General features: G+C 45.2%; 1 protein-coding gene across 2 annotated transcripts in view; it reads right to left on the minus strand.

Moving 5' to 3' along the window:
* Positions 1-5,280: 5,280 nt before the first annotated feature.
* The window catches only part of cps1 (carbamoyl-phosphate synthase 1, mitochondrial), a 275,872-nt gene continuing 256,253 nt past the window's right edge, over positions 5,281-24,899 (minus strand). For both annotated transcript variants that reach the window (XM_041201760.1, XM_041201761.1), the window contains exons 35-38: positions 13,250-13,309; positions 12,096-12,208; positions 10,271-10,400; positions 5,281-6,655 (exon numbers count right to left, since the gene is read on the minus strand). In XM_041201760.1, coding sequence (XP_041057694.1) covers positions 6,554-6,655; positions 10,271-10,400; positions 12,096-12,208; positions 13,250-13,309 — 405 coding nt within the window. In that variant the 3' untranslated portion in view covers positions 5,281-6,553. The remainder of the gene's footprint in view (positions 6,656-10,270; positions 10,401-12,095; positions 12,209-13,249; positions 13,310-24,899) is intronic.

The raw sequence follows: 24,899 nt of genomic DNA on the forward strand, positions 1-24,899 counted from the left end.
AGTGCATTAAAAAACAAATGGGATCATGGGCCTCATAAATAGTGGTATATGGTTAAAAGAAAGCAAACAAGTTAGGATGAACGGTTATAAAGCACTGGTTCAGTCTCAGCTGGAGTGTTGTGTCTAATTGTGGGCCCCACACTTTGGAAAAGTTGAAAAGCTTTAGAGAGCGTACAGGAAAATTTGGTGGGAATGGCTCCAGGGAGGAGGGAATAGATTGGAGAAGCTGGTGTTGTTCTCCTTGGAGAAGAGAAGGTTGAGAGGAAATTTTATAGAAGTATTCAAAATCATGATGGGTTCAGACAGAGTAGATAGACAAAAACTGTTCCCATTGGCAGAAGGGTCAAGAACCAGAGTGCACAAAATTTGGCAAAAGAACCAAAGGCAACACGAGGAATACTGTTTTTTAAGCAGTGAGCTGTTATAATCTGGATTGCATTACCTAAAAGTGTGGTGGAGGCAGATTTGATCATGGCTTTTAAAGTGGAATTAGAGAAATGGTTGAAAGGAAAAAAAATTTAGAGCTAAATGGAAAGAGGGGAATGGGATGAGTTATATTGCTCTTACTGAGAGTTGCATGGCCTTGATGTTTCAAATTTTCTCCTTCTCTATTGTAACCATTCTATGATTTTCTGTTTCTGTCTCTGTTTATAGTAATGTATTTGATTTTTGTCCCCATAAATCTATGATTTTTTAAAATTCATTTACAGGATGTGGGTGTCGCTGGCTAGGCTAGCATTTATTGCCCATCCCTAATTGCCATTGAGAAAGTGGTGGTGAGCTGCCTTCTTTAACTGCTGCAGTCCATGTGGTGTAGGTACACCCACAGTGCTGTTAGGGAGGGAGTTCCAGGATTTTGACCCAGTGACAGTGAAGGAACGTCAAGTATATTTCCAAGTCAGGATGGTGAGTGGCTTGGAGGGGAACTTCCAGGTGGCAGTGTTCCCATGTGTCTGCTGCCCTCGTCCTTCTAGATGGTAGTGGTCATGGGTTTGGGAGGTGCTGCCTTAGGAGCATTGGTGAGTTTCTACAGTGCATCTTGTAGATGATATACACTGCTGCCACTGTTTGTTAGTAGTGAAGGGTGTGAATGTTTGTGGAAGGGTGCCAATCAAGCACCCTTTGTCCTGGATGGTGTCAAGCTTTCTGAGTGTTGTTGGAGCTGTACTCATCCAGGCAAGTGGAGAGTATTCCATCACACTGCTGACTTGTGCCTTGTAAATGGTGGACAAGATTTGGGGAGTTGCGAGGTGAGTTACTCGTTGCACGATTCCTAGCCTCTGATCTGCTGTTATAGCTACAGTATTTATATGGCTAGTCCAGCTCAGTTTCTGGTTAATGGTAACCCCTATAATGTTGATAGTGGGGGATTCAGCAATGGTAATGCCATTGAATGTCAAGGGCCGATGTTTAGTCTCTATCTTGTTGGAGATGATCATTGCCTGGCACTTGTGTGGCGTGAATGTAACTTGCCACTTGTCAGCCCAAGCCTGGATATTGCCCAGGTTTTGCTGCATTTGGACATGGACTGCTTCAGTATCTGAGGAGTCATGAATAGTCCTGAACATTGTGAAATCATCAGCGAACATTCCCATTTTTGACCTTACAATGGAAGAAAGGCCATTAATGAAGTAGCTCCACCGTATCTGTTCCTTTTCCCTCACTTCTGCTGTCACTTCTTTCCCTCCCTCCCAGAACCATGACAGGGTTCCCCTTGTCCTCACCTTCCACCCACCAGCCTCTGTATTCAATGGGTCATCTTCTGCCATTTTTGTGCCACCACCATTTCTTCCCCCATCTTCCCCTTTCAGAATTCCAAAGGGACTGTTCCCCCCACAACACTCTGGTTCACTCTTCAGTCACCCCTAGGGTTTCTTCCCGACGATGCCTTTTCATGCAAGCAATGCCTGTCCTTTGACCTGCTCCCTTCTCATTATCCAAGGTCCCAAACACTCCTTCCAAGTGAAGCAGTGATTTATTTGTACTTCCTTCAATTTAGTATACTGTATTCACTACTCACAATGTGGTCTCCTCTTCACTGGGGGCAACCAAACACAGACTGGGTGATCACTGCAAACATGACCCTGAGCTTCATGTCACTTATCATTTTAATTCTCCACCTTCCTCCCATTCTGACCTTTCTGTCCTTAGCCTGTTACAATGTTCCAATGAAGCTCAACACAGCAGTTCATCTTTCATCTCTGCAATCTACAGCCTCCTGGACTCAACACTAAGTTCAACAATTTCAGATCAGAACCTCTGCCTCCATCTTGTTTGATATATTTTGTTTTGGTGGGGTGGTCTTGTCTCATTTCTTTCTTTGTGTCTTCATGTTGCATTCAGGTGGCTGCAATGTAACCATTCACACCTCATCTGGATATACCTTTTGTTTCTTTATCTATTACCACTCTCTGGTGTTTGCACCATTTGTTTTTCATTATTTAATCTCCCCGGCCTTCCTGTCCCTTGCTCACTGCTCAAAATCTATTACCTATCTATCGTTCTTCAGTTCTGATGAAAGGTCACCTCAATCTTGAGATAGTAGGATCATTAGGCAGGGCCTTCCTTCCCTACTGCCAATTAAGGCCCTTTGGTGGGCAATTAATGCCAATTTAAGGGCCTCATCCTGCCACCTCTGGTATTAACTTAATGGCAGGCAGGGGCTCACCATGCAGGGAGCATGATGAGCTAATCCATGCTGGTTTGCTTGCTGGGTTCCAGGGGGGTTATTTCATTGAAAGGCATTCAGACTTGATTGAGAGACCTGGCATAAGGGGGTGGAAAGTCACCCCCTGCCCTCAATGCCAACCTACCTCTGTGACCCCAACCCCGTGATCCCCCTCCTGCCATCATTAAATTTGTGGCCTGGGTCCATCCACAATCCTAGGTGGCGCTGCCATTCAATAGAGCTGTCGGCCTTGAGTTGCCCGCCTCTGATTAGCTGGCAGCTCTCAATGGGCTGGGACTTCTGCCCCTGGGGTCCTTGATCCCAAGGGCAGGCTGATCATTGGCCTGTCAAATGCAAATTGCAATGGACCTCCCTGAAAAGAGGTGATGTGTGGTTCTTGCCAGCTCTCCAGCCGGTGGCCAAGACCCCCGCCTCCAAGAGAATCCACCCATCAATTCTGTTTCTCTTCACGGATACTGACCTGCTTCAGTATCTACAACATTTTTTTGTAATTCAGATTTCCAGCATCCACAGTATTTTACTTTTGCAGTGGTTGGCTCTTAACTGCCCTCTGAAATGGTCTAGTAAGCCATTCTGTTAAACTAAACTGCTACAGAAGTCGAACCAAATGGACTGCAGCGGTTCAAGGAGGCAGTCCATCACCGCCTTCTCAAGTGCAATTAGGGATGAGCAATAGATGCTGGTCTAGCCAGCAAAGCCCACATCCCATGAATGAATAAAACAAACAAAATCATCTGATTGATTTTTTGAGTTTACGGAATTTTACTGCTGGTCACTTTTTTATTTCTTTAAAGTAATTTATTTTTCAGTGAATCATTGCTTTTTCTTTCATTTTGCTAATCTAGAATAACAAATGGTGGATTAATTGAAATTTTCAAGACTAGGAATGACAAATTTTCAGTAGCTTTTTTAACTTCATGTGATGTGGATGCCATTGGTAAGACCAGCATTTGCTGCCCATCCCTAATTACCCTTGAGAAGGTGGTGGTGAGCTGCCTTCTTTAACCACTGAAGTTCATGTGGTGTGGGTACACCCACAGTGTTGTTAGGAAGGAAGTTCCAGGGTCTTGACCTAGTGACAATGAAGGAGCATTGATATATTTCCAAGTCAGGATGTTGAGTGACTTGGAGGGTAACTTCCAGGTGGTGGTGGTCCCATGTGTCTGTTGCCATGTCCTTCTAGGTGGGAGAGCTTGTGGGTTTGGGAGGTGCTGTCTAAAGAGCCTTGATGAGTTTCTGCAGTGCATCTTGTGGATGGTACACACTGCTGCTGTCCGTCGGTGGTGGAGGGAGTGAATGTTTAATGTCATGAATGGAGCTGCTTTGTCCTGGATGGTGTCAAGTTTCTTGAGCGTTGTTGGAGCCGCACTCATTCAAGCAACTGAGGAGTATTCCATCACACTCCTGACTTGAGCCTTGTAGATGGTGAACAGGCTTTGGGAAGTCAGGAGGTGGGTTACTCTCTGCAGAATTTCCAGCTTCTGAACTGTTCTTGTAGCCACACTATTTATGTGGCTGGTCCAGTTTGGTTTCTGGTTAATGGTAACCCCCAGAATGTTGATAGTCATAAGGAGTATGGAGCAAAGACAGATACAGATCAACAATTAAATGCCAGAATAGGCCTGAAAGGTCAACCCCTGTTTCAATTTTCCTAGGAAGAATATGTTGCTCCTCTACTCTATCTCCAAGGGAACTGATGCCAGACTGGAACAAGACAATGCAACGCATTGAAGTACACTATAGTAAGCAACATATTTCAACAAGCTTCTTACTGGTAGCTTTGTTTAAACAATTTGTATATCTATCACACAGATAATTACTGCAAACGAGGAGTTTGAAGACTGGGTACCTGTGGGCTGTCTCCAGTCTGATTACAACACAATCCTTTCACCCATCAATAAGGCATCTGTTGGAATCCAGGAGCATTGGAATCTTTTCATCAGAAAATTGTTGAGGTTAAGGTAACAAAATTCACATTATGCACCCCACTTCAGCAACTCCTTCTCCAGGGAGTGGGACTTTGTTACTTGCAAGTGACAGTGTGGGCATTTGAAGTGAAAGATGAAGACAAAGTATATCAACAATCACATAGAACACAAGCAATCTTGGTTTGGGCATCATAGCAATGATAGATTGTGGGCAGAGTAATTCGTTTGTATAGTTGAAGTGTTATGATTGATTTAATACAAGCTACACACCCTGTGTCACAAACAAATGCATGAAACATAGCCGTCCCAGAGCCAGTTTGAGCCTGGAGGCTCTGAGGTCATGACTCCCAATCGCAGAGACGGTCAACACAGCTTAAAAGACTGCCCCTATTTTGTTCCTATTGTCCACCTTCAGGGTCCAGGTCCTTGTTTAATTGGCCTTTCACTAAGTACACCGTCATTGCACAGCACAGCAAGTCAGACTCTTTAGTGTTCAATCCTACCCAAGCTCCCAAAGTCCCACAACCAAATTAAAATAGTCAAAAGGGTTCAGTGTGTTCAGTGCAGCATTTCTTAGTCACTGAGATGGACATGTCACATTCTAATTCACACACAAACTGCACAGCTTTGAGTTTAATTAAACAATGATTTATTTTTGTTCAGTTACAGTTAAAAGGAATTATACTGGTTTACAGCAGCGGAATGAAATGAACACAAAGCACTATGAAAAAAAACTGTCAGCATGCAGCCCGGCATGTGGTGCCAATCGGTTACATCTCATCAGGCACATCTTACTGACAGCGACGTTTTGCAACTCCACATTCTTTGGAACTACTCCTGCAATATTGTGATGAGGCCAGGGGGTGTGACTGACACTGATGGGTGCCCACTAAACCATAGAGGGTGCTTTTCCACAATCAATAAGCCCACCTGATGCTGAGAACCAGTGTTCTCATTGGTATTACAGGTGTGGGCTGAGAACAGTGAGCTTGTTCCCACTTCAGGGCCATCAATGTACATAGATATACACGCAGTGGAGAAGAAGAGTGTCTGGTAAGGCTATAATGGCAGTGGCAGTGGGGAAAATGAGAAAATATGTTGTAAATCTGCAATTTATATTTCCTTCATTCAAGTCAGCACTAGTACAAAATCGTCAGGGGGATGGGGATGCTGGAGGTAGGGGTCAGATGGCAATTCAGGGCACATAATTGGGTTCCAATGCTAGGCTGACTAATCTCTGTCTGTCAATGTAAACGGGGCCATTTCCAATGCTCCTATGCAAGAAATCACATTACTCTAGCTGCCTGCTCGAGGTAGAATGTCAAATTGTACCACTGCTTTGTAATCACTGATGGAAAGTGAGACACTGACACATCATTTCAGGACCACTTTCGAGGTAAAGACAAAGGGGCTTCAGCGCTTGCAATGGAGTACACCTCAGAAAGCCGCCCAGAAAGAGGGACATAACTCCTATTGCAAATAAATTGTCTGCTCAGTCCGAAGTAGTGAACTGAAATCCTATGAATGCCACAGGGTTTGGAGAAGTTCAGACAGTGCTTTGTGGGGCAGACAGAGTTTTAAGACTTCTAGAGTTGAAGCAAATCAGGCTGGTATTTCATTAGGTCCAGCTGTTAGGCAGGAGAAGGTGGGGTAGTCTTAATGTTCCTGTCAGACACCATAACTCACAGTGTGAAGTTCTCCTTTCCATTTACACATATTGTGGGGAGAAAATAGAGAAAATAAAAACAAGGAGTTATTTACATAGTGCTTAAACTTCCTAAACAAGATCTGAATTAGGTGAAAGTCATGGTCACAATGAAATCTCTCTCTTTCTTTATTAAACTGTTACAAACAAGAGCAGGTTTTGTCTGTATCAGAGAACCAACTTTGTACACTTGGAGTGAGGACCTGCACAAGCCAGGCTAATGGCAGCCACTCACTGCAATCCTCTGATCACACTATTCTCTCGGTAGTGGTACAGGCTGGTAGAATCCAATTTACCGCAGTCTTTAATCGCTTCAGCAAAAAGTTTTGCCACCTGAAAGGATACAGGAAAGAATCTATAGCATTGTCAAATAACAAACAGAAACTTGAGCACCTTGTACACTTGGGTAATTGGAGAAAGACATTGAAATGGGTAAAAATGAAGAAGCAGTAAGTATCATTTAGGGGTTTGATGTCAGACTGAGTGGGGTGACCTTGAGTTTGGTGCTGGGCTCTCTACTGTTTCTAACCCATAACATTCATAGACATTCCCCTATCAACTACTTTGGCAATTGACAAATGCACCTGAGAGGCCTGGTGAAAACACAAATGCTGGACTATCGAGCTGGGATAATCTTAAAGTAGAACCAGTACACAGAAGTTTAAGATATAGGCCGGAATTTTCCAGTCCTGCCGTGGCTGCAGTGGGGCCTGAAAATGCAGCGAGCCAGCCAAAAACCCTGAATCAAAGATTAACCGGGAGATCACACCAGTCGGCAGGGCTGGAAAATTCTGACCATAGTGTTAACTGAAATGTGCAATAAACTTCTGAGAGCAAGGTAAATACTTTCAGACATTAGGCACAGGGAGGATGTAACAGTGGGGTAAGTATGGGGAAAGAAGTGCCAATATCAAAGCCATGTGGAAAGGAATGGCAACTTCCTAACTCTAGAATCCCTCCAAATGCAGGAAGAAGTTTAATGGCCTTACAATATCAGCAAAGTTTAGTCTAATGACAGCAACTTTACAGACTACAAACTGATATTAATCCTAAAAGTGCAGCATAAACTAAATGAGCTGTAAAGATTCCCTGACATGAAACATTTCCATCTTCCCATTATAATACAGGAGAATTCTGCAATCCACACACATCCTTAAAAAGGTTATTGTCCCTTTGAGTATTACATGAAATAAGTGACACAAACACTTCAATAGTTGTCAAATAAATCAGTCTGTGGTGGAAAATAATGGTCAATTTGTTTACCCATAGGGGGAAAAAAACAACACATTTGTGGAAACAGGTTCCAGGTTCCATTAACCTGGCAGAAAGGAAGAGTTGGAAAAACTTGCACCCAGACTCAGTTTGTGCAGGATAAGTGCAAATGTCAAAGGTCCTAACATGACTTTAGCAAATGCAAGTGAAACAGGAGGATAGAGCAGATGACCGCGTGGCTGAAAAGGTGGTGCAGGAGGGAGGGCTTTAGATTCTTGGGACATTGGGATTGGTTCTGGGACAGATGGTAGCCGTACAGGCCAGATGGGTCACACCTAAACAGAGCCAGAACCAATTTCCTTGGGGGGAGATTTGCTAGTGCTATTAGGGAAGATTTAAACTGGATTATAAGAGCCAGGAGGTAATACTAGAGAGATATACCAAGGTGCAAAGCATATTGGGAGAGGCAGATAGTACTAAAGTTGGAAGTAGTAAGGTATGTGTATGAGGGAAGGTAATGAAGACTAAATTAGGGTTACAGTTAGGGTTGTGAATGCATTGAATAAGATTGGCAAGTTGCAGATTGCAACATGGAAATATGATGTTGTGGCTATAACAGAGAACAGAGAAGGGCAGAACTGGGTACTAAGTATTCCTGGATACAAGGTATTCAGGGAAGATAGGAAAGGAAAGAAAGGATGATGGGGTAACAATTTTGATTGAGGAGAACATTGCAGCGCTAGAGAGAGAGGATCTCCCAGAGGGGTCAAGGGCAGAATCTATTGGCTAGAGCTAAGGAACAAAGAAAAGTACAATTACATTGTTCGATGTAGCTATAGGCACCAACTAATGGGAAAGATGTAGAGGAACAAATTTGCAAGAAAATTAGAGAGGTGCAAAATTATACAGTACTTATCATGGGCAACTTTATCCAAATATAGACTGATAATTGTAGTGCAAAGGGCAGAGAGGGTGAGAGTTCCTAGAGTGTGTTTAGGAGAATTTTTTCCACCAGTATATTTCCAGTCCAATGAGAAATACCTGGTTCTTGGGAATGAGATGGGCCAACTGGCTCAAGTATCAGTGGGTAACACTTGGCTATGAGAAAGGACAAGGAACAATCCAGACTAAGAATAATTGACTGGGGAAAAGCCAACTCCAATGGGGTGAGAATGGATCTGGCCCAGATCAATTGGATGCAAAGATTAACAGGCAAAACTGTAACTGAACAACGTGCTGCCTTTAAGGAGGTGCAAGTACAAGTAAGGTATATTCCTATGAAGAGGTAGGGCAAACAAATCCAGAGCTCTCCGGATGATGAAAGAGAAGAACATTAAGATGAAGCAGAAAAAAACAAAAAAGTGTGCTAATGACAGATGTCAGTTGGATAATACAACTGAGAACCACAGAATCATAGAATTGTTACAGCACAGAAGGAGGCCACTTGGCCCATCATGTCCATGCTGGCTCTCTGCAAGAGCCACTCAGTTCATCCCACGACCCACCCCCCCAACCAGTGCTTTCCCTGTGGCTGATGTTCTGGATCAGCCTCATTTTTGTGCCCATTTTTTTCTCTATCTTTGATTTAATTTTGTGCACTGAAATCTTTCTTGACATCATTTGCATTTTTTTAATTACAGTCAACATTTTAATTCTTAAAGTGTGATCACCATTGCAACATAGAAAACACTGCAGACACTGCAAGATCTCATGAGGGACATTCCTTCAGTCTCCAGAAGGTGTTTTGAATTTGGGAAGAGAATGTTGATGCCTCCAGGAGACCTTTTAAATTGACTGCCCCAGGATTTTTGCAAATCACACTTTTTGGAAGGATGTGAGTGAGAGCTGGGCAATGAATACATACTGGAGACCCCCAAATTCTGTCTCTTTTCACCCCCCCATACCTACCCTCTTTCCCCATTTCCCTCACTCTCCCCCCTTTCTCTCTCTGTGGCTTGTCACATGCCAGAAGATGGAGATGCAGAGAGACAGAAATCCACAATCAAAATCACAGCAAACTGAACTCAAATGACCTCTGTGCATTTCATTAACTCTTAAATTTATCAAACTGCTTCTACTGCCTCTAACACACGCATTATTTGGGGATTGTGACGGGTTCAAGTTTAGGACATTAATTCCAAGCATTGGGAGTGCTTTACAGTCAATGAATTAATATTTAAAGTGTGGTCACTGATGTAATTTAGGGAATTCTGCCAGCAATGGCAGCAGTTTCAGAATTCAGTTTTCTGAATTTCTAATCATAAATTTCTTTGTCTCTCTCTCTCTTCATTTTTCTGTCTTCCTTCTCCCCCACCCACAAATAGCCTGTGTCTCCTTCTGCATCCAGCCTGCCACCTCCAGCTGATTTTCTCTCTCTCTCTCTTCCTCTCCATCTGTTTCTGCATAATTGTTGTAATGTAGGAACTGAGGCAGCCAATTTGTGCACAGCAGGATCCCACAAGCAGCCCCCTTACACAACGTTTTAGGGAGAGATAGAAATAACACCCTTCTTTGCTTTTGGCAGAATGTAGTGCAAAAATTAAATAGAAGTATAAAAACAATGGCTCTTAATCCCTTTGGCAGGCACACTCCCCCAGCCCCACCCCACTCGCTGTTAATGTGCCAGATTTATTTCATGGCCTGTGTTTGTAACTCACCAAACCAAGCAGTATCTCTCCCATCATTTCTACTTGGGTTGGGGTTACCAGAAGTAGGAGGTATAGATAATATTGTTACCTGGAAATTGGTAATGAGGGGTATTGCATGATCAATGGCCATTCTTCGGATCAGGTAGTTTTCCCTCATAAAGCGGGTGTTGTTGTTGGGCAGGTTTATCACCAAGTCAATGACTCCATCATGAATTAGTCTGAAAAGAGATTGGAGGAGAGGCAGTGATGGTCTCAGTAAATAGCCAACAGCATGCTGAAATCTGTCCATCTATCACAAATAAACTTGTTTCTACCAAATACACACTGTAACTTCCATTTATCTTCAGGAGTCTTATGTAAAGGAAGATACTCATGCCATGCCAACTCCTAGTCTGTGAGTAGTCCAGGTTGAAAAAGGGCAGTGCTAATACTGCTGATGGTCACACAGGTAAAGATTGTTTCTGTGCCCATGTGCTTTGCCCAATAATTGATAGGGTTACTTAAAGTTGTTATTTTTATTGTACCTGAAAGGAAAGAGTTAAGTCCATTTGAGGGAATGAACACCTGTCCACTTGAAACTAAGTGACTTTTCCCCACATAGGAGTCTTTTATCAGCCAATGGGCAGAGCTTAATGCCCCCTAATGGAAGCGGGGGATGTGGGGAACTGTTAAATCGGAACAGTAAGTCCCAGAATGGACAGCCTGTCAACTTCTGGCTCCCTGCGATTAACTTGGTGAAGGTCAAGGTCGGCCTTCGAGCTCCCTGGTTAATTAATGCTTTTTAGTGGCCAAGTAAGAACCACTTAAGGGCCTCATCCCACTGCCAAGCAGGGGGGCCCAGCCACATGGGCAGGTCATCTGGTATACCCTGACGGACCTCCCTGTAGGCTGGGATGGGGGTGAGGGGGGCACTCCTGTTCAGCTACCCTGTGTCCAACTGAGGGTCCTGCTGGCGGTAAGGATCATGAAGGGCCCTCCACACTAATCCCCTTTTGCCTCACTCACCAGGGCCTGTCTGATGACCCACAGCAAAGCTGCCCCACTTCTCCTCTGAAGCCTCCATCACTGTTCTTCATCCTGGGGCCTCCTGCAGTCTCAGCTATGGCCACCTCTCTTGGTGGTACTGCTGGGTCTGAAGAGCAGCCAGCCCTCTGATTGGATGGGATAAATGTAGTGTGTGAGGAATCAATTTTGCACCCTTGAAAGTGATAATTTTTGTGTTTTGTATTAATGATTTAGAATTAAATGTAGGGAATGATTAAGAAGTTTGCAGACAGGAATTATACATCTGAACATCTAACATTTTAAATTGAGATCAGTGATATAAACAGAGGAAGTATCACAAGCTCAATTGCTATGAGATTTCACTAGTACCCATTACCTGTAATGACCCTGTTCCTACAACAATGCAATCAAATCCTTATCCATCCCAGGATCTTCTCTTCAATCCCAGAGGGATTATAAAGAAGCCTATTATGCAGCATATTGTCAAACCTGTTTTAAAAGTCTGTGGGCTCGAGTTTCCATTAGTTTGCATCTGCCTTTTCAGTGAAATCGAGGTTAAATCAGTCGACCAGTGCAAAAGGTTCTGTAATTTTAAACACAGGCTACGCCCAGCAGAAATCAAGTTTCCACAATCCTTAATGCTGGTTTTAAAATCATTTCTCCCAAAGCTGGACTTGTCCCAGATTGAAGTAATCACCATGGCAAGTTTCTGCAAATTGCACTGGGTCATGGGCCTTCATGGCGGCACTTCAAATTGAGCTAATTTTCTTAATCATGGAGGACTGGAAAGCACATCAAAAAGGCATTTACATATATAAAGGTAGACTTAATTTACTAAGAATCTAATGGCTACTACTCTGTTCAGGTAACCTTACAGTGTATCTCCAAGGATCACTACAGGCACTCACTTGGTAAAGGAAGGAGCCGAGGAGCTGTGGTCTTCTGCAGTGTGCCATGACACGGGTTCTGTGGGCACATCATTGGCATTTAACCAAGCTGACGTGCCTTCTGTTGCATAAAGCTTCAATGAAAAAAGAGTGGATTTCATGTCAAACACAAGCCATATTGTCCTTTACAACACATATACAATTGATTAGAAAAGTTCTGACGGGCGCCAAATAAGGTTATATTCTTTCAATGACTCAGTAGAGGTCACTGACTAACCAAAGTGTTTAGTCTGGCTAGCACAGTGTCAGGGCTCACACATGAAGAATGGCCAGATGGACAAGGTGAGTGTGTGCAGGAGCCGTAGAAAAGGGCTCCAACACAAACCTGTCTCCAGGAAATGAAGGAGGATAAAATGATCAAATCAGTGATTAAAATGGTTCTGTTGCTCCTCTATATGCCTGGCGCATTGATTGCTTTTCCCAGGTAAAGGACAGAGAAGCAGTGATGTCCCGGCATTGCCTGGTATGGGACAGGGAGGTGGTGATGTCCCAGCATTGCCTGGTATGGGACAGAGAAACGGTGATGTCCTGGCGTTTCTGTGGCTCTCCTACAACTTGTAACTGCATTGGCATGGAGCTGCAGGGAATTTACCTATCCTCCTATCTTAATCTGCTCCCCTAGCTTTTGGCTTACCCTCTGATCCAGAATCTAGAGCAGGATGGAAGCCACGACCTTGGCTTGCATGCAAGTGGCCAGAAGGTGACATTTATGGGGCACTGTCTCCTCTTAGGTATGGTACACCCGTAGGTGGCCAGAAAGTACCCTGATGTAGCTTGGGAGCAGGCCACTGAAAACTATATAACAAATGATGTGAGAGCCAGAAAGTGCTGTCCAGGTGTTTTGAAAGTCCAGGCCAGAAATCAATTCTGCCTTTTCTGAACACGTATGTCACCTAACCATAGGAGACTGGGTGAGGCAAGGCTCAGCACTATTCATCCACCATCATGATCCTTAAGGGCGTCACTCAGTCATGTGTCAGTGGCTCAGTGAGCAGTGCTCTGACCCACTGCTATAGCTGATCTGGGAATGATGAACGCTGATTAAATTTACAGCTATCCCTTCCCCAGCACAGTGGTACAATAAGAAATATAGCATTGTAATAATTGAGACCTACCTTGAATCCCTGCTCATGAAGCTGTTGTGCAGTGTCAAGGAACTTTGATCGAAAGGAGCTCTGTGAATAAAATAAGCTTAAAGTGAGAAGTTCAGTCTGAAGCATGGTCCACTTGTAGCTATTATTATCAATTCTGAACATCAGTCCTTGATATGAAGGATCTCAGGGCAGATATCACAGATTATTGTTCCTCTGTCAGTCTCTGTTTGGTAGATTCCATTGTTAGCCGATGGTTTATGTCTCTCCAGATCTGTAACTTGAAGCTGCTCCGTGATTATCCAGTTTCAGAGTTGAAATGGATTCCAATATTGATAGCGGTGTTTGAATGTTAGCTTCAAATGCAGTTTAAGGAAATTTTATATTTTACAACAAGAAACCAGAGGAAAAGGGATAAGACCCAGAGTACAGGCTGTAATGGTCAGTCCACCATGGCACAGGCAGCCTCTCAAAATATGTCTGGTCCCTGGTAAAAAGTGGTATCCATAAAGGGACTGAACCCACCGCAAACCATCTTGGAGATGGGATGGTGTGGCCAAATTAAGAGGCATTCCCACCCCACCTCACAGTCCAATCAACCACTAGGAAATCACATGCAAAGTCCACTTGATCTCCTAACAGTGAAATCCACAAAATGTTACAATCTCAGATGATGGAGTTGGGGGTTTATTTATGTGTTGAACAGTGCACAGAAGCAGTGAACACCAGCTTTGTGTTATATAGTAACAATTTGGACGTGAAAGTGGGGGCACTATTGGGAAATTTGCAGATGGCACAAAGATTGGCCGAGTAGTGCATAGTGTAGAGGATAGCCATAATCTCCAAAATGATATAGATGGATTGGAGGAGTGGGCGGTAAAGTGGGAGATGGATTTTACCATAGAGAAGTGTGAGGTCATACATTTACGGAGGTCAAACAGTTACAGGGATTACACAATAAATGGGAATATACTAAGAGGGGTAGATGAAGTGAGAGATCTTGGCATACAAGCACACAGGTTCCTGAAGGCAGCAGTTCAAGTAGACAAGGTTGTAAAGAAGGCATATGGAATGCTCCCCTTCATTGGCAGAGGTATAGAATATAAAAGTAAGGATATAATGTTGGACTTGTATAAAACACTGGTGAGGCCACAACTGGAGTATTGTGTGCAGTTCTGGTCACCACATTACAGGAAGGACGTAATAGCTCTGGAGAGTGCAGAGGAGGTTTACAAGAATGTTGCCAGGGTTAGAAAAGTGTAGGGGAGATTGGACAGGTTAGGGTTATTTTCCTTAGAACAAAGAAGGCTAAGAGGCGACTTGATTGAGGTGTATGAAATTATGAGGGGAATAGATAGAGTGGACAGGATAAAATTGTTTCCCTTGGTGGAGAATTCTAGAACCAGGGGACATAGATTCAAGAAAAGTGGCACAGAAGGTGTAGGGGGGGTCATGAGGAAGAACTTTTTTACGCAGAGGGTAGTGGGTGTCTGGAATTCGCTGCCCAATTTGGTGGTAGAGGCAAAAACTCTGAACTCTTTTAAAAAGTACCTGGATCTGCACCTTAAGTGCCGTAAGCTGCAGGGCTATGCAGGAAGGTGGGATTAGAAAGGGCACCTGGGTCTCCTCGGGCTGGCATGGACAAGATGGGCTGAATGGCCTCCTTCTGTGCAGTAACTTTTCTATGGTTCTAACACAGCAAAAGGAATCAGGGCGCAAGGTGAATTTATTTCCCAGCTTGAGAAGCAGCCAGGCCACTAGAAGAAAAACAAAAATAGCTGGAAAAACTCAGCAGGTCTGATAGCATCTGCGGAGAGGAACACCGTTAACAGTTCTGATGAAGAGTCACACGGACTTGAAACATTAACTGCATTCCTATCTGCAGATGCTGTCAAACCTGCTGAGTTTTTCCAGGTATTTTTTGTTTTTGTTTCAGATTTCCAGCATCCGCAGTATTTTGCTTTTATACTAGAAGAAAGTCTTAGAGCTTCGTGTGAAGTGTAGAAAGAGCTCAGGTCTGCAGCAAGCTCAGAACTCCAGTCAGAGCTAAAGACAGGAGCACTCACAGCTGCAATTAATATGCTACTTCTAAAAACCACAAAAACAGGCAGAGTGCACACAGAGTGTGATACATGGCGAGGTGGCTGTTAATGTTGTTAGATTGGTTTTCAGATATTTCTATTAGATCAAATGAAATGAATCTATTCCAAATCCAGTAATCTCTAATAGATACTGGTACCCACCAGTGATTCAGACTGCAATCATGTCTGGGAAGGCAGAATATGAATAATGAATGTAATCATTAAATGGAACAGAGAACAGTGTAGAGAGAGTGTAGTCACCAATTGGAACTCTTTTGAGTACAAACCCATTTCCATCTATTTCAGATGAAGTTACATTGTTTCATAGTTTGCCATTGTGAGATTTGAACTCTTGATGTCTGTTACAGTACTTGTAACTCTTTCGAGTACAAACATGTTTCCATCTGTTCCTATTCAGATGAAGTTACATTGTTTCATAGTTTGCCATGGTGAGATTTGCACTCGTGATCTTGGGGTTACAAACCCAGTACCATAACCACTTGGCTATTTAGGCCAAGCCCAAGATGTAACTCTTTCGAGTACAAACCCGTTTCCATCTGTTTCAGATGGAGTTACATTGTTTTATAGTTTGCCATTGTGAGATTTGAACTCTTGATAATCTTTTAAATGAAAACAATTAAACCAAGTTAACAAAATTGGGATAAATCAGGTACAGCCCCTAATTCAGGTCAGCTGTAAAACCAAGAACAAAGTTTAAAGGAAAGTTACAAACTTTAAATCAAAATGTGATTAAAGGAGTCAACAAAACACCCCAGTCCCCGCGGTGCCCACAGAGCACGGAAGGCCTCGAGAGTGCCAGCAGACACCGCGTGCTCCCTCTCCAGGGACATCCGGCAGCGAACGTAGCCGAAAGCTGTCTGTATAATCTGTAACTCTTTCGAGTACAAACACGTTTCCATCTGTTCCTATTCAGATGAAGTTACATTGTTTCATAGTTTGCCATTGTGAGATTTGAACACTTGATCTTGGGGTTACAAACCCAGTACCATAACCACTTGGCTATTTAGGCCAAGCTCCATAGTTTTGCCATTGTGTGATTTGAACTCTTGATAATCTTTTAAATGAAAACCAAATCAACAAAATTGGGATAAATCAGGCACAGCCCCTAATTCAGGTCAGCTGTAAAACCAAGGACAAAGTTTAAAGGAACCTTACAAACTTTAAATCAAAATGTGATTAAAGGGGTCAACAAAACACCCCAGTCCCCGCGGTGCCCACCGAGCACGGAAGGCCTTGAGAGTGTCAGCAGACACCGCGTGCTCCCTCTCCAGTGACATCCGGCAGCGAACGTAGCCGCGGAAGAGGGACAAACAATCGGGCGGGACTCCCCCGTCGATCGCGAAGTTACATTGTTTCATAGTTTGCCATTGTGAGATTTGAACTCTTGATCTTGGGGTTACAAACCCAGTACCATAACCACTTGGCTATTTAGGCCAAGCAGTCACCAATTGGAACAGCGCACAGTGTACAGTGAGTGTAATCACCGACTGGAACAATGCGCAGTGTACGAGTGTAATCATCAATTGGAACAATATGGGGAATGTCATCATCCACTGAAACAGAGCATAGTGCACAGTGGGTGTAATCATCCATTGAAACAATTGAGAATTACACAATTGGAAGCAAATGGGCATATTAGTGAGAGGCAGCATGGTTTTGTGAAGGGGCGGTCGTGTCTCCCTAATCTGATTGAGTTTTTCGAGGAAGTGATAAAGATGATCGACAATGGAAGGGCGATGGATGTTATATACATGGATTTCAGTAAGGCCTTTGACAAGGTCCCTCATGGCAGACTGGTACAGAAGGTAAAGTCGCACGGGATCAGAGGTGAGCTGGCAAGATGGATACAGAATTGGCTTTGTCATAGAAGACAGAGGGTAGCAGTGGAAGGGTGCTTTTCTGAATGGAGAGCTGTGATTAGCGGAGTTCCGCAGGGATCAGGGCTGGGACCTTTGCTGTTTGTAGTATACATAAATGATTTGAAGGAAAATGTAACTGGGCTAATTAGTAAGTTTGCAGATGACACTAAGGTTGGAGGAGTTGCAGATAGTGAAGAGGATTGTCAAAGGATACAATGGGATATAGATCGGTTGGAGACTTGGGTGGAGAAATGGCAGATGGAGTTTAATCCAGACAAATGCCAGGTAATGCATTTTGGAAGGTCTAATACAGGCAGGCATTATACAGTAAATGGCAGAACACTTAAGTGCATCGACGAGCAGAGGGATCTGGGTGTACAGGTCCACAGGTCACGAAAGTGGCAACGCAGGTGGATAAGGTAGTCAGGAAGGCATATGGCATGCTTGCCTTCATTGGCAGGGGTATTGAATATAAAAGCTGGGAAGTCATGCTGCAGCTGTATAGAACCTTGGTTAGGCCACACTTGGAACATTGCGTGCAATTCTGGTCACCACATTACCAGAAGGATATGGAGGCGTGGGAGAGGTGCAGAGGAGGTTTACCAGGATGCTGCCTGGTCTGGAGGTTATTAGCTATGAGGAGAGGTTGGAGAAACTTGGATTGTTCTCACTAGAGTGACGGAGATTGAGGGGCGACTTGATAGAAGTTTACAAAATTATGAGTGGCATGGACAAAGTAGATAGTCAGAAGCTTTTTCCCAGGGTGGAAGAGTCAATTACTAGGGGACATAGATTTAAGGTGAGAGGAGAAAACTATAGAGAAGATGTGCGGGGCAAGTTTTTTATGCAGATGGTAGTGAGTGTCTGGAATTCATTGCCAGAGGAGGTGGTGGAAGCAGGTACAATAGTGATGTTTAAGAGGCAGCTTGACAAATACATGAATAGGATGGGAATAGAAGGATACGGACCCCGGAAGTGCAAAATGTTTTAGTTGACGGGCAATGTAATCAGCACAGGCTTGGAGGGCCGAAGGGCCTGTTCCTGTGCTGTACTTTTCTTTATTCCTCTTCTTCTTCTTTGAAACAGAGCACAGTGAATGGGGACTGTATTTGACTCAAACAGTGCAGTGAGTGTAATCATCAAGGGGTACAGAGCACAGTGTACAGGGAATGTAATCATCCAATGGAACAGAGCACAGTGTACAGGGAATGCGATCATCAACTGGAACAGTGCAGTGTACAGGGAGCGTCATCATCAGTTGGAACAATAGACAGTGTACGGGGAGCGTAATCATTGGTTGGTACAGTGCACAGTGTACAGGGAGCACAATCATCGATTGGAATGAAGCACAGTTTATGGGGAGTGTAATCATCGACTGGAACAGTGCAGATTGTATGGAGGGTGTAATCATTGGAACAGAGCACAGTGTATGGGGAGTGTAATCATCCACTGGTTCAGAGCACACTATACGGCGACGGCAATCATCAATCGGAACAGAGCACATTATACGGCGAGTGTAATCATTGATTGGAATAAAGCACAGTGTACGGCGAATGTAGCCATCAGTTGGGACAGAGCACAGTGCAAGGAGAGTGCAATTATTGACTGGAACAGTGCAGTGCAAGGAGAATATAATCACCAACTGGAACAGAGTACTGTGTATGGTGAGCGCAATTATCGACTGGAACAGAGCACAGTGTATGGTAAATGTAATCATCTACTGAAACAATGTACGGTGCACGGAGAGCATAATCATCGACTGGAACAGTGAACAGTGAGTGTAATTATTGAGGGGGACAGAGCACAGTGTACAGAGTGTAATCATCAATTGGAACAATGAACAGTGTACAGGGAGCGTAAAGTGGAACAGAGAACAGTGTACGGCGAGTGTAATCATCAAGTGGAACAGAAAACAGTGTATGGCGAGTGTAATCATCGATTGGAACTGAGTAAGGGGAATGTAATCATCCATCAGAAGAGGGCACAGTTATGGGGAGTGTGATCATTTGCTGGAATAGAGCAAGAGAAATATAATCATCCATTAGAATAGAGCACAGTGTACGGGGAGCTTAATCATTAATTTGAACAGTGCATCATGTAGGAAGGGTGTAGACATGGGTTGGAACAGAGCACAATATACGCAGAGTGTAATAATCAATGGGAACTGAGCACAGTGGACGGCAAGTGCAATCATTGAGGGGAATACAGCACAGCATATGGAGAGTGTAATCATCAATTGGAACAGAGCACAGTGTATGGAGAGTGCAATCCTCGAGGGGAACACAGTCCAGTGTACAGGGAGTTTAAACATTAACTGGAACAGAGTAAGGGGAATGTAATCATCCATCAGAAGAGAGCAGTGTACGGGCAGTGTAATCATCGATTTGAACAGCGCATCGTGTAGGGAGGGTTTAGACATGGATTGGAACAGAGCACAGTGTTTGGCAAGTGTGTTCATCAGCTGGAACAAAGCAGAGTGTACGTGGAGTGTAATCATCAACTGGAACAGAGCACAGTGTACAGGGAGTGTAATCATCGATTGAAACAGAGCGCAGTGCATGGGGAGCATAATTATCGATTGGAGCCGAGCACAGTGTAGTGTACAGGGGCGTGTCTTCATTGATCCAAATTTAGGAACATAAGATCTCTGAGCCGGAATAGGCATTCAGCCCGTTGAGTCTGCTCTGTCATTTGATAAGATCACTGATGATCTCATTGTGGCTTTAACTCCATTTTCCTGCATGTCCCAACAACTCTCGACTTCTTTGTCATTCAATAATCTGTGTACCTCCACCTCAAATTTATTTGATGGCACAATCTCTGCTAATTTCTGGGGCAGAAAATTCCATATACCAATAATACTCAGATAAAAAAAAATTTCCTCCATCTTAAGTGGGAGTTCTGTTATTTTTAAACTGTACCGCTGGTTCTAGATTTCCCATCAGAATCTGAAATGTTTCAATAAGATTATCTCTCAGTTTTCTAAACTCCAATGCGTATAAGCCAATCTGCTCAACCTTCCCCCATAAGACAACCACTCCACCCCAGAAATCAGCCTAGTGAACCTTCCCTGAACTGCTTCCAATGCTGCACCCTCCTTAACAAAGGAGACCAAAACACAGTACTCCAGGAGCAGTCTCACCAAGGCCCTGCACAGTTGTAACAAGGCTTCCCTACTTTTATACTCTGCCCCCCATCAAAAAAGCCAACACTCAATTTGCCTTCAGGATTATTTGCTGTAACTGGGGAGGTGGTGGCATAGTGGTATTGTCACTGGACTAGTATTCCAGAGACCCAGGGTAATGCTCTGGGGACTCATGTTTGAATCCCACTGAGGCAGATCGTGAAATTTGAATTCAAAGGTCTGATGATGACCATGAAACCATTGCCGATTGTCGCAAAAACCCATCTGGTCCATTAATGCCCTTTAGGGAAGGAAATCTGCCGTCCTTACCTGGTCTGGCCTACGTGTGACTCCAGACACACAGCAGTGTGGTTGACTTTTAAATGCCCTCTGAACAAGGACAATTAGGGTTGGGCAATGAATCTGCATCCCATCTACTCCTGATAACCTATCATCCCTTGCTTACCAAGAATCTATCCACCTCTGCCTTAAGAAGATTCAAGACTCTGCTTCCACCACCTTTTTGGGAAGAGAGTTCCAAAGACTCACTACCCTCCGAGTGAAAAAATTTCACCTCATCTCTATTTTAACTGGGCAACCCCTCACTTTTAAACATTGACCCTTAGCTCCAGATTCTCCCACAAGAGGAAACATCCTCTCCACATCCACTCCACTCCACATCCACCTTGTCAAGACCCTTCAAGATCTTATATGTTTCAATCAAGTCACCTCTTAGTCTTCTAAACTCCAGTGAATTCAAGCCTAGTCTGTTCAACCTTTCCTCATAAGGCAATCCACCTATTCCAGGTAATAGTCTGGTAAACCTTCTTTGAACTCCTTCCTTAAATAAGGTGACCAATACTGTACACAATACTCCAAATGTGGTCTCACCAGTGCCCTGTACAACTGAAGCATAACCTCCCTACTTTTATATTAAATTCCCCTCGCTATAAACAATAACATTCTATTAGCTTTCCTAATTACTTGCTCTACCTGCAAACTAGCCTTTTGCGATTCATGCACTAGGACAGATCCCTCCGCACCTCAGAGCTCTGAAATCTATCACCATTTAGATAATATGCTTCTCTTATACTCTTTCTGCCAAAATGGACAATTTCATAGACACATGGAAACTAGGGCAGGAGTAGGCCATTCAGCCCTCCAATTCTGTTCTGCCATTCAATATGATCATGGCTGATCCTCTATCTCAAGACCATATCCCCGCTTTCTCTCCATACCCCTTGATGCCCCTAATATCCAAAAATGTATCAATTTCTTTCTTGAATATACTCAGTGACCCGGCCTCCACATTCTTCTGTGGTAGAGAATTCCACAGGTTGACCACCCTCTGAGTGAAGAAATTTTTCCTCATCTCAAGTCCTAAATGGTCTGCCTGAGACTGTGGCCTCTGGATCTAGACTCCTCAACCAGAGGAAAATATCCTCCCTGCATCCAGTCTATCTAGCCCTGTTAGAATTTTATATGTTTCAAACAGATCCCCTCTCATTCTTCTAAACTCTAGTGAATACAGGCCCAGTCGAACCAATCAGCCATCCCTGGTATCAGCCTAGTGAACCTTCACTGCACTCCCTCTATGGCAAGTATATTCTTTCTTAGGTAGGGAGACCAAAACTGTACGCAATGCAGTGTGTCTCACCAAGACCCTGTATAACTGCAGTAAGACATCCCTACTTCTGAACTCAAATCCTTTTGCAATGAAGACCAAAGTACCATTTGCCTTCCTAATTGCTTGCTGCACTTGTCTACTTACTTACATTGACTGGTGTACAAGGACACCCAGATCCCTTTGTACATCCAAATTTCCCAAAATATCATTTAAATAATACTCTGCCTTCCTGTTCTTCACCACATTTATCCATCTAATACTGCATCTGCCATGTGTTTGCCTATGCACACAACTTGTCTAAATCACCGTGAAGCCTCCTTGCATCCTCCTCACAACTCAGCACTGCCCAGTTTTGTGTCATCAGCAAACTTGGAAATGTTGCACTTGGTTCCCTCATCCAATCATTTATATATATCATGAATAGCTGGGGCCCAAGCACTGATCCCCCACTAGTCAACACCTGCCGCCCCGAAAAGGGCCCATTTATTCCCACTCTCTGTTTCTGGTCTGAGAACCAATTCTCAGTCCATGCTAGTATATTATCTCAATCCCGTGTGCTTTAATTTTGTCCACTAGCCTCTTATGTGGGACCTTATCAAAAACCTTCTTAAATCCAAATGCACCACATCCACTGGTTCTCCCTCATCTATTCTACTAATTACATCCTCAAAAACTCTAGTAGATTAGTTCAACATGATTCCCCTTTTATAAGCCCATGATGACTTTGTCTAATCCCGTTAATGCTTTACAAGTGTTTTGTTACCACGTCTTTTATAATAGACTCTAGCATTTTTCTCACTACTGATGTTGGGCTAACTGGTCTGTAATTCTATTTTTTCTCTCCCTCCTTTTTTAAATAGTGGGGTTACATTTGCCAATGTCTAGGAACTGCACCAGAGTCTACAGAATTTTTGAAGACCGCCAGTGCATCCAATATTTCCAGGGCCACTTCATTTAGTACTCTAAGATGTAGATTATCAGGCCCTGGGGATTTTTCAGCCTTTATCCTCATTAATTTCTCTAGCACCATTTTTTTTTACTAATACTGATTTTCTTCAATTCCTCCCTCTCATTAGACCCTTGGTTCCGTAACACGCCCATCCCGCAGTCAGCATGCCTTTCCCACAGTCAGCAGGCTCTTCCCACAGTCAGCACGCCCTTCCTGCAGTCAGACCACAGTCAGCACGCCCTTCCTGCAGTCAGACCACAGTCAGCACGCCCTTCCCGCAGTCAGCGCGCCCTTCCCGCAGTCAGCACGCCCTTCCCGCAGTCAGCACGCCCTTCCCGCAGTCAGCACGCCCTTCCCGCAGTCAGCACGCCCTTCCCGCAGTCAGCACGCAGTCAGCCAGCACGCCCTTCCCGCTGTCAGCATACCTTGCCCGCTGACAGCACGCCCATACCACAGTCAGCACGCCCTTTCCGCAGTCAGCACGCCCTTCCCGCGGTCAGCACGCCCTTCCCGCGGTCAGCACGCCCTTCCCGCGGTCAGCACGCCCTTCCCGGGGTCAGCACGCCCATCCCACGGTCAGCAGGCCCTTCTCACGGTCAGCCCGCAGTCAGCACGCCCTTCCCGCAGTCAGCACGCAGTCAGCACGCCCTACCTGCAGTCAGCACGCCCTTCCCGCAGTCAGCACGCAGTCAGCGCGCCCTTCCCACAGTCAGCACGCCCTTTCCGCAGTCAGCACGCCGTTCCCGCAGTCAGCACGCCCTTCCCGCAGTCAGCACGCAGTGAGCAAAACTCTTCCCGCAGTCAGCACGCAGTCAGCACGCCCTTCCCGCAGTCCGCATGCCCTTCCCGCAGTCAGACCACAGTCAGCACACCCTTCCCGCAGTCAGCACGCAGTCAGCACGCCCTTCCCGCAGTCAGCACGCAGTCAGCACGCCCTTCCCGCAGTCCGCACGCCCTTCCCGCAGTCAGCACGCCCTTCCTGCAGTCAGACCACAGTCAGCACACCCTTCCCGCAGTCCGCACGCCCTTCCTGCAGCCAGCACGCCCTTCCCGCAGTCAGACCACAGTCAGCACGCCCTTCCCGCAGTCAGACCACAGTCAGCACGCCCTTCCTGCAGTCAGAAGGCCCTTCCCGCAGTCAGCACACCCTTCCCGCAGTCAGCACGCCTTTCCCGCAGTCAGCACGCCTTTCCCGCAGTCAGCACGCCTTTCCCGCAGTCAGCACGCCTTTCCCGCAGTCAGCACGCCTTTCCCGCAGTCAGCACGCCCTTCCTGCAGTCAGCACGCCCTTCCTGCAGTCAGCACGCCCTTCCTACAGTCAGACCACAGTCAGCACGCTCGTCCCGCAGTCAGCACGCCCTTCCTGCAGTCAGACCACAGTCAGCACGCCCTTTCCGCAGTCAGACCGCAGTCAGCACGCCCTTCCCGCAGTCCCCACGACCTTCCTGCAGCCAGCACGCCCTTCCTGCAGTCAAAGCACAGTCAGCACGCCCTTCCCGCAGTCAGACCACAGTCAGCACGCCCTTCCTGCAGTCAGAAGGCCCTTCCCGCAGTCAGCACGCCCTTCCCGCAGTCAGCACGCCTTTCCCGCAGTCAGCACGCCCTTCCTGCAGTCAGCACGCCCTTCCTGCAGTCAGACCACAGTCAGCACGCTCTTCCCGCAGTCAGCACGCCCTTTCCGCAGTCAGACCGCAGTCAGCACGCCCTTCCCGCAGTCAGCACCCCCTTCCCGCAGTCAGACCGCAGTCAGCACGCCATTCCCGCAGTCAGCACGCCCTTCCTGCAGTCAGACCGCAGTCAGCACGCCATTCCTGCAGTCAGACCGCAGTCAGCACGCCCTTCCTGCAGTCAGACCGCAGTCAGCAAGCCCTTCCCGCAGTCAGACCGCAGTCAGCACGCCCTTCCTGCAGTCAGACCGCAGTCAGCAAGCCCTTCCCGCAGTCAGCACGCCGTTCCCGCAGTTAGCACGCCCTTCCCGCAGTCAGCACGCAGTGAGCAAAACTCTTCCCGCAG

This window comes from Carcharodon carcharias, chromosome 12, assembly GCF_017639515.1.
Source record: "Carcharodon carcharias isolate sCarCar2 chromosome 12, sCarCar2.pri, whole genome shotgun sequence".
In the NCBI taxonomy this organism is placed as follows: domain Eukaryota; kingdom Metazoa; phylum Chordata; class Chondrichthyes; order Lamniformes; family Lamnidae; genus Carcharodon; species Carcharodon carcharias.